The 11076-nt window shown below is 38.2% G+C and overlaps 1 protein-coding gene across 1 annotated transcript; it reads left to right on the forward strand.

The window, feature by feature from the left end:
- Positions 1 to 323: 323 nt before the first annotated feature.
- IRX2 (iroquois homeobox 2) lies at positions 324 to 5650 on the forward strand. Its single transcript, XM_063922815.1, has 5 exons — positions 324 to 965; positions 2516 to 2921; positions 3291 to 3992; positions 4430 to 4497; positions 5120 to 5650. The coding sequence occupies exons 1-4, from the start codon at positions 729 to 731 to the stop codon at positions 4471 to 4473; spliced, it is 1389 nt and encodes a 462-aa protein (XP_063778885.1). The 5' UTR covers positions 324 to 728; the 3' UTR covers positions 4474 to 4497; positions 5120 to 5650.
- The last annotated feature ends 5426 nt before the right edge of the window (positions 5651 to 11076 follow it).

Here is an 11076-nt window from a genome sequence, read left to right on the forward strand (position 1 = left end):
ATATATATATATATATATATGGCGTGTGTGTAAGATTGTATTTGTAGCAATTGGTAGAAGCTGCGATTTCTTCACTGCAAATGCTGACTGGCTAATGGAGAGAGGATTACTTACATTACACAGGCCTGCCCTGCTCCCCTCCTGCTTTCCCATCTCCTGTAGGGGAGGGGGAGGGGGCGGGACACTCCGGATATGCAAATGACACCGCGGTGATAGACAGCTCCGATCTCCAATGTGCCTTAGAAAGCTCCGGCGCTCCTTTTCTTCGCAGCTCCTTTCTACATAGTGTCTGGTGCCTCCACCCCACCGACACCCTCCTCCTTGTTAAAAAAAATAAAAAATACACGCTGACAGGCGCTGGGGGAGCTGGCTGGCTGCAAGAGCTCCTCCATATGCAGCAAGCACTTTCCTGATCACCTAGAGCACTCTGCTCTACATCTCCTCCACTCCATGATCTGCTTCTTCCCTCGATCACACTCACTCCTATGATTCATCCTGTGATTGGATTTATACCTATACATGATCACACACATCACAGAGTGATCTCTGGCTGGTGGGCTCACCAGAGGGGAGGGGTGGAGGAAGAAGACTTTTATTTCCTTGCATGAGTGAGGAGAGCTGCAAGAAGCCACAGCTGAGGGAGCATAAGAGCAGGAGCCCCCTCCCTCTCTCACCCTGATCCCTCTGTAGAAGTCAGTCAGTCCCGGTGATTCTCACTCAGACCTGCAATGTCTTATCCTCAGGGTTACCTCTACCAGCCGCCTGGCTCCTTGGCTCTATATTCCTGCCCGGCTTATGGGGCCTCAGCGCTGGCCGCCCCCAGGAGCGAGGAGCTGGCCAGGTCTTCGTCCGGCTCCGCCTTCAGCCCTTACCCGGGATCGGCTGCCTTCAGCGCCCAGGCGGCCACAGGCTTCAGCAGCCCATTGCAGTACTCCAGCGACCCGGCCGGATTCACGTCTTATATGGTAAGGACTGAATAGTTCCTATGCACTTACACGCTGCTTATCACTCTGTTACACCTACTTTCCGTATACTTTCTCTATCTATCCACTTATATATAACTTTTATGACAACACACAGAACTTCAACTGCTCCCCCCCCCCCACACACACACACTCCCACACACATATTCTGTTACTTCTAATCCCCTTGTTTAACATAACACACATAAAGATACACATTTAACTTTGTTTATTGTGTTCGTGTAACTTATCACCATGCCACAAATGTCCATGTTAAACTGTGGTTCAAAATATTTATCTCCTCTTATATCAAGATTATACTTTAAAAATACAATAATGTGGGCACAATACACACGGTTACAGATACGAGCACACAATGAGCAATATTATATATTCAATGTACGCAGTTTTGCATCACAGTAGTTATACGTCTAATGTTTGCGCCTCTCATCATATGGTTTAATGATCTATTAGTCTGGTTTTGGACTGAATATAGTTTTAAGCTCTTTTTTAACCTTCATATTATTTGATCTTCAGTTCCACTTTATTTTAATATGGGAGGGGGAGAGGAGAATTAAATGAGATTTTCTGCGTATTTTGTTTTGCGATAATGCAGTTTGCTAAAGAATCTGCGAACTGATGTGTGAATACCTACCCTATATTTACTGCTCTGTGAACTATTAATATGCTGTCTTACTAATTGCAGGATTCCTTTTCTCGGGCTTTGTTTTTGATACTTTAATGAGCTTATTGTGTAAGTGTACACTTTCCTGCTAAGAGGAGCCAGTCTGACTTATTTTACTTTGCACTGCTACAATAGTAAACCTAAATACATGAAGGTAATCACAGAAGAGAACAGAAATCTCGTCTGTGTAAAACTTACCCAAGCTGCAACTTTCCTACATTATGCAGGGTTAAATAAAGGCAATTTGAACGTTAAAGTTCGAATTAGAATGCAAATTGCATGCCATTTAAACAATCCGAAGTCATGCATATCTTCTGATTTGCAAACTGGATTTACAATGCTTTAGATCAGTGAATTGTTCAGAGATGGTATTGTTACATTTGCTAGCTTTAAATGAAAGAACTACTTTCGTCTAAGGATGTTTCTTTAATGGCAAAGTTTGGGATTTGCGTGTAGACACTTTAAAAAAAATTAAAGAAAATGAACGCCTGTCTCATTTTCTGGCGATATGTATAATTATCTTTTATTTTTAAAATACACACAGCAAGACACAAGTACTCTCACTATGACGGCTGATGTGCTTACATTTAACATAATGGCTTCTGGCAGCTGCGATGTAGTTAGGATTCAGCAAGGGAATAGGGTTAATCAAAATACAATTTTAGTTAAAAATTATTGGATTGAAATTATTTATGGCATGGATAGTTATTTAACATTGCTATAGATAGCTAGTTAGATAGTCAGAGATATTGATATAGATATATATTTATATTAAGGATTAATTCCATAACAAACATAATAAATATACAAATTGTTTGCAATGTTTGTCATCAGGAACTGAAGGTATATATTTTCTGTTTGTCTAAAGGGCTCTCCTTATGATGCACACACGACTGGTATGACAGGAGCAATCAGCTACCATCCATATGGCAGCCCAGCTTATCCGTACCAATTAAATGACCCAGCTTATAGGAAAAATGCTACTAGGGACGCTACAGCCACGTTGAAGGCCTGGTTGCAGGAGCATAGAAAGAACCCATACCCCACCAAGGGCGAGAAAATCATGCTGGCCATTATCACCAAGATGACCCTCACCCAGGTCTCCACCTGGTTTGCCAACGCCAGGAGGAGACTAAAGAAAGAGAACAAGATGACCTGGGCGCCTCGAAATAAAAGCGAGGACGAGGACGAAGACGATGGAGATGGGGAAAGGGGCAAAGATGTACATGCTGATAAGATCCAAGACAGCAATGAGACATCAGCAGAGGATGAAGGTGAGTCCTGCAACCAGCAATGTGATTTTCTATGTGCATTACAACAGGCCGTGTCCACACATAACACAACAATAACTGCTGGACATAACTTAATGCCAGTAACCACTGACTAGGAGAACATTATGCTATTTGTCAAATATCTAAATCTAGCTGGGAAAATGTGCATTGCTTTTTATAACGCCGTTTTGGACATATATATTAAATTCAAAAAAAGTGTATGCGTCGTGTGGGGAAGTTCCCATATTTGCCTCGAGAGTCGAGACCCATATATAATGCATATTATGTATATGTAGCATGCACCTGTTCATTTATGCGAATTTTGGGGAAAAAAATAAATGTTTAGTATAACCGTGTTCTCTCACTTTTCAGGCATTAGCTTGCACGTAGACTCTCTGACAGATCATTCTTGCTCTGCCGAATCTGATGGGGAGAAGTTGCCTTGTAGAGCTGGGGACCATCTTTGTGAGTCAGGCACTGAATCTAAGGGCAAATATGAGGATGAAGACGACGATGAAGACATTGATGAGGAAGACAGAATTGTTCCTGCAAAGCCTGTCACTTCATCGCCTCTCAGTGGCATAGAGGCACCTGTGCTTAATCACCAAAATGAGGGCAGCCTCAGAACCTCCAACAAATCCACTTTGGACAATAGGATTTCTCCCAGTTCTCAGACACCAGCTAGCAAACCCAAACTATGGTCACTTGCAGAAATAGCCACATCAGACATTAAACATCAGAACATGAGCCAGAGCTGTCAGTTGTCAGCTGTGTCCTCTGCCACCTCGTCATCTGCATCTCACAGCTCTGCTTATCCTTCATCTTCAATTTTGGGAAGGCATATATACTACACGTCACCTTTTTATAGCAACTATACGAACTATGGGAATTTCAATGCTCTCCAAAGCCAAGGAATCCTAAGATATAACTCAACATCAGTGACCTCCAATGAGAGTCTAAGTCAAGCGGTTTTAAACAGTAACTCTCTGCACAAACATACTACTGACTCTATAAAGACTCCCAGCAGTCAGTTAGATCAACACTACAGGTCATCTAGCTATGAATCTAAAAAAGGTAGGTTTCTTAACGAAAAGGACATGTCCCATATTTCTTAAACGACTTTGGATGGATTCAATATTTCATTAGACGTCAGCTGTAATTAAAAATGCAATGATGTCAACGTGTAATGTATTTATGCCAGCAATTATCGGTTCGCTGTGGATGTGTTTGCACCACAGAAAATAAATAATCATAAACTAACTGCAGAATTGAACTGTAAATAATAACTGCGCCACGTAGGATGGATGCATTCTCCCCATGTGTAACGCATTTGGCCTCATGTCACGCTGTGTTTCGGGTTCTAAATGAGAGTATTTATGTTAATTGAAACCATAGTATTTAATGTAGCTCCTAAACCTCCTGGCTGTGAATTCAGTCCATTGGAGGATTGAAACATATAATCTAGTTAGCTGGCTGTGTCCTGTGACTAACTGACGGTTATATTTTGACAGATCCCACTGAAGTCTGCACAGTAGGAGCACAACCATACCTATAGATGTGCAATCAGACAGCCATGGAAGTAAGTGGAAACAGTCTCTATTGCCCCGATCATATGGGAATAGGTCCAAGACCTATTGTACAGCCAATCAGGGACCTTAACGTCCATTACTTGCTAGATTACATAACCCTCTGGTTAGAATCTCAATCAGTCTTTTTATTTAATGTCACTTTTCAGGCTTAAATTCAAACTAGGACTGTATGAATTAGATTTTTTAGTATCTTGTCAAAATAAACACATTTGATATTTAACACACACACACACACACACACACACACACACACACACACACACACACACACACACACACACACATTTCTGTTGACTCTGGAAACCGTGGTATACTATTGTTATAAAACACTTTACATCCATTTTTTTCTGATTATCTGTAAATCGATGTATGATTTTATATTTCGCTGTACTGCTGTAATGATAACTAATAATCACTGAATTGTAAATCACGATTTTATGCATTCAGGTGTTTTTATGTCTGACACTAGCGACATATTTGAATGATATGTGACAGAATATAGTTTGTAGTCGTGTTTAGAACAAACGATGAATAATTACTATTGTATCATTAGTATTGTAGTATTGTGCAACGAAAAATATTTAGTGATATGGTTTTTTCCTTGATTCACAGGTAGGTGTCACAATTGCTTTGAAAAAAGGGAGCAAGCCATCATCTCTCCCCGAGTATTACGTATCTAAATCCGGATAACATCTTGTGCCACTGTATAAAAGAAGACACAAAGAGCACTATTTAATCTACAGACTTTTTTTTTTTTTTTTTTTTAAACAGCAATGGAGAGGTCCCTTGGACATATGTGAAATTATTGGTATAGTATAGTTGCCCTAATGTATATTGTGACTTTTTGCAAAGAATCTGTTTTTTCTCAGGATATCTTGATCACTTCATTGCCACGATATATATTCTATAAGTGTGATAGAATTTAATGTTAAGAATGGACAGAAAGAAGAATACAAATCTATTAACTAAAAGATCCAAGAATAGAGACAATGCTTCTGATTGATGAACTGGAGTACTTAATATGTGGGATAAAGCAAAACAAAAAGATTTGATATTTATTTTTGTAATGATATGAAAAAAATGCTTCTAGTAATTTATGCAAGTTGTATTGCAATGAAATTTAAAACCTTTTTTGTAAATAAATCCTGCCTCGTTTTTATTTGAAAACAGATGACAGTGAACGATCTTTTTTTTCCTTTCTCTTGATTGTCAATAAGAATTCTTTAATAAGTTATATCGAAAATTGTAAATAAACACAGGTTAGTCTGATGAAAAGGCTTTGTTTTTAGTCATGCTATTACAGCAGGTAGTGTGCAAAACCAACATTAATGTACTGTATTCACTATTACCTGTGAGCGCGCGCTCGCGCACACACACACACGCATTTTTTATAACCCCACTCTCATCAGTGTCTTCCCTTCCCACCACTTGCCATCACCAATCTCCCTTTATCCATATGGGAACTGGTGGTAATTTGCAAGGAGCGTATTAGTGATCTGAATTAGTCATCATGGCAGGATAATGTTGCTGACACAGTGTGGTCGCCAGACAAAGCAAAGAGACTATTCAGTGGGATCACCAGATAACTTACACCGCTAATGTGATGTAGCTGGCTCACAGGAAAAAAAAAATGAACAATCATTTGTTTCCTCACAAAGATAAATGGAGTGAATATAGCATACGGTAATAAAACAAGAATAATAGCTTCTTAGATTGCCCTTTAATCAATCATACACTTATTTTTCAAGAGCCTCATCTATTTCTTTCCATGATTAATAATGTTTCAGTGTAAGGGCATTATTAGATCCCAGCAGGGGAGATCCTGTATGCTTTTAGTTGCTCAGGAATGGTCAGTTGGGGTTCATTATGGGCTGATATTGAACAATTTATAAAATCGTGTCTAAACATCTGCCAACTCAGACAGGCCAATGAGTGTGAATATGGAAAATTGCTGGACCAGTTCATATTGACAAACAAATCTCTCTCCTGTGGCCTTTTGTGCAGTGAATATGAGTGGCCTTTTGCTCTAGTGTTGTTAAAAAGGGCATTTGAAAGTGATCTCTAACGTAACACTACAGTTATCCAGTTATCAGTTCGTGTTAAAAACAGGAACGAAGACAAGAAATGAAAAACAAAATATATAGAACACACACACACTTTTTTTTTTGCTTCTTACCACACATAATGCAACATCGAGGTTAATCTTAATCTATTATAGTAGAATCTTTTTATGAACTTTAATTCAGATAAGATTTTGTAACTTTCATTATGTTACCACTTTTTTTTTCCCCCAAATCCTAAAAGAAGATATTATAACTAGCCTAGGAACAGAATTGTACCAGACAATTATGCAAACAAATCTTGGACAACATATCACAAGATATAACAACACACTATAATGAAATAGTATATTGATTAAGAAATATCTTTTCATAGCTAACACAGTAGGCAAATCAGTAAAATTGACAGACTATATCTGCCACAAGCGTGAGTATAGTAATGAAATATAATTAACTAATTGCACTTATGAAATGAAGACACACGTGTGTGTGTGTGTGTGTGTGTGTGTGTGTGTGTGTGTGTGTGTGTGTGTGTTTATATACACAAACACACATTCATACACACATATGACATCTCATAACTAAATGAACACACTTATTTTATACAGGCTGCGCCATTTCTAAAGGTGGGTTTTTATGCAGATACTGTAGGTGTAATCTCAGATGGGTTCCCTGAGGACACGGTTACACTTGTCAGATAAAACTGCAGGCGATTTTCTTTCACAACTGCCTTGCACTCGCCTAGGTTGAGATTTTCCTTGATCCCTCAAATGTTATCTTTTGTTCTTAATTAAAGTCCTATTGTCTCGGTAAAGCTGCTCACCAATTGCCTCTGAAACCTGAAAACACCTCACCTTTGTCTGAGTATGGATGAATATGCTGAACCCACGCAGCAGTAACTAAACTTGTTAGAAGTTTATGGGCTGGACGTTAAGGACAGAATGGTGAGAGGGGGATTTCTGGAGGACTGCAGGTATTACAACAGAATACATAGGTAATAATAATATGTGTTGACGATTGGGAACGACTAATTTGGCTTTGCACTTGAAAAAAAAAAAACAATAATAATGACAATTCGCATTTGCCAAGTAACCAATAACGGTTTGGCACATGTACGTGTAAGCTGCATTTACACGGACAATTCTCTTTAATCCTTTACACCTGAAGCTTAGAAAGTTACATTTTAGCATATTTTAAGGCAATGATTCACCTCACTTTCATAATGTGAATAAAAAGCCCTGGATAAATTCGCAGTTCGGGTACATACATTCCAGGGTAAGTACATCAAAACGATTAAGTATCACAAGGATCCAATCATTTATTGGTTAATTAAATAAAAGAGCAGCCTCTGGTGATTTACTGGTTAAACGTCTTCACCTTGAATAAAGTTGGCCTCAGTGGTTATGTCACTTGTATTTTCTCCACAGACAATGACGAGGGCAATTTGAATCCACTATACTAACGAAAAGGAACTCCAAATGTTCATAGAATAAATAACTACACGTCCAGAAATCTTGCTTAGGAATTTTACACCACAATACCCATCCAACATGTAACTTTCCTATTTGTCAAAACAAAGATATTTTCCTGGACTCTGTAACTGATCCGAAGCTTGTTATATAGATGACAATGGCGTGAGAGGATCATTTTTTTTGTCCATCAGCCTTGCGTATATTCCAATTCCCTAAAACCAGATATCTGTTTACCAAAAGGCAACTTTACTCATGCTCTGATGTGTACATAGACATAGTCAAGTGTCTTCTGTTTTAACTTTTACCGCTCTATTACCTTAGCACCCATCCTAGAAACAGCTACAGCAAACAGATATGTACAGATTATAGTGCCATCACAAATGTGTGTGTGTGTGTGTGTGTGTGTGTGTGTGTGTATATATATATATATATACACATTTATATATATATATGTATATATATAAAAATAAACTTATTGACAGTTTCATATATATACACACACACACACACACACACACACACACACACACACACACACACACACACACGCGTGTAATTTAGAATCAATGCCCATTTAATAATGTAACATACTGTATTTTAATAATGTATTTTATAGTGTTATAATTAACATAATCACGTTAGGATTTGTTGTGCGGCCAAATCTACTGTAAGTCGTGCAATAAAACTTCTGCGGTGATTATTGCTCGACTTTCTGTACAAGTGTCCAAAACTCTTCAGGACAAAATGGCATTAAAAAAATGAATCTTTTGAAAATTAATAATAAGGATAAACATTGACATTTGTTCCATTGATCTGAAAACTAATTATTTTTGACAGTCTTAAAAGACGAGAACAGAGGCGTACGTTTAAGACGTGATTGACAATTTGTTGTGTGTATAACGACTTATAAATTATTAATCGGTACTGTCAACAACGGTGTGATTATTGTACTCCGCGTTTGAAATGAATATTTATTTTTTCCCTGACATAATTGTTCAACATCACATTGTAATAATGTCACAGATAATTTAATTAAGATTATGTATTGATGGACTTATTCAGCGTTTTAAAACGTTAATATTGTTTAGTTAGTTTGTAAGTAATAATTTCACAAAAAAGGTAAACTGGTTTAAAATAAAACACTTCTCAGACTGAATTAAGAGTGATTGATAGTGGTGGTGTTCAAATGCATCAAAGAAGAGTAGTTTAATCTAGATACATAAAAATCACCAAGGAGTTGCATTATTTCTAGAAGATCGAGAGGGAGAGATCAACATTGTAACCTCTGACATTCTCACTAGAGAGGAATAAAGGTTCTGTATTAAATTATTGCTAAAACCGAGGAGATTATCGAGTGGACGCGGATTAAGATGTAAATGTACGTGTTTCTATTATATCTGACTTTAATAGTGTGTTAAACTGATTCCAATACATAGTAGAGCAATGTGGACAAGTTGTAAAGAGTAATTGAGTGATAATGGCACCCACATGTAGTTATTTTCTAATCACAAAGTACAGAAGCAAGTATGAAAACAAACAACTTAATTACATGGTAACATAGGAGCAGCGATACTATATTGCATCTTGAGCCTCCCAGAGAGATAAGCACAGGCTGATTAGATGCAGGATACACGAATGCGCTGTACATGGTGGGAAATTTATGCATTGGGTAGGCGTAAAATATCATGCAAGTCATTTATAAATTGTCTATGTTAATACAATGTGCCTTTGTTATGCTGCTGCTTGGGAAAAGAGCAGCATTGTTATTAAAACTAGCTAGATAATAGAAAGGAACGACTACCTTATTAATAGACGATTGTTAATAAGCATACATTTTAACAAGGGTGTGGAGTCATTATGGTAAGAAGATCGTACTTTGGTATAACAAAACCAAAAATAAAACTATTTGCCCAATAATTTCATATCATGTTCACTAATAGAACATTATCGTTAACAAGAGTGCCTAAGGGGTTAATTTACTAGTTAAAATTACCCAACATTGTAATTAGCATAGCGGAAATTGTTTCAATGTTTAAAAAAAAAAAATCAAATAAATGTGTGTGCATGTATGAGCATATTGAAGACTGAAGAGATGACACCACATCATACCCTCTCCCGCTCCACCCCTGAAAGTTTGGATCTCATTCTTTGTCCTATCTTTGTGGTGAGAGATGCACATAATTAATCCTACACGTGATTATAGTACGTTTTAATTAGCATTATGATCGCAACGAGATATCTTTCTAAAACAGTTATTAATCATTTGATGCTTTTCACATCGACAATTAGGAGGTTTTCTTTTTGCTGGGACCAAAGGAATACATTACACAGAATAATTGAGGCTGACAGCACTAACATCATGCAGTGACATTTTTCACAGAACAGAAAGTTATTTGCAGATTATATACAATTTGTCACATCAAAGGAAACAGGGGCTAAAACACAAACAAAAACAGTTAACATTTCTGCAACAGGTCAAAAGTACAAACTAATTGCTAACGAATGGCATGTCAGACTTTCCACAGATCTACCACGTCAACAGATTTTATAATATCACGATGATTGTTGGGATTTCTTGTAGGAAAGATCCATTGATGGGTTAATTCTGCCCATTGGAATTTTAGTCATTAGAGTTAGACACACTACTCAGTCACCAAAAGCTTTAACACTTAAAAAAATGCACTTACGCATGGTTGCCATCCTCTTTTATATTTCATTTCCAATTTCTTACTGATTAAAAAACTGTCTTTAAACATCTGCATTACTGGTTCGGTCCATAGTATCTGCTATGCGGCTATATGCACAGTAGCCCTACTCACTGGCCGACCCGCCGCCGAGCTGCCCGACGGCGGATACGGCCGACGAGCGACCCGGCGGCGGGGGGGCAGTGACGGGGGGAGTGAAGTTTCTTCACTCCCCCCGTCACGCGGCTGCATTGAAGTGCAGGCAAATATGGACGAGATCGTCCATATTGGCCTGCATGCACAGCCGACGGGAGACCAGCGATGAACGAGCGCGGGGCCGCCCATCGTTCATC

The sequence above is a fragment of the Pseudophryne corroboree genome, chromosome 5 (genome assembly GCF_028390025.1).
Source record: "Pseudophryne corroboree isolate aPseCor3 chromosome 5, aPseCor3.hap2, whole genome shotgun sequence".
Lineage (NCBI taxonomy): Eukaryota > Metazoa > Chordata > Amphibia > Anura > Myobatrachidae > Pseudophryne > Pseudophryne corroboree.

Excerpts from the sequence above, each read along its gene's own strand:
- IRX2 (XM_063922815.1), top strand. The coding sequence starts at position 729 with ATGTCTTATCCTCAGGGTTACCTCTACCAGCCGCCTGGCTCCTTGGCT. Across the intron at positions 966-2,515 it reads CCGGATTCACGTCTTATATG|GGCTCTCCTTATGATGCACA; the intron begins GTAAGGACTGAA and ends GTTTGTCTAAAG. Across the intron at positions 3,993-4,429 it reads TAGCTATGAATCTAAAAAAG|ATCCCACTGAAGTCTGCACA; the intron begins GTAGGTTTCTTA and ends ATATTTTGACAG.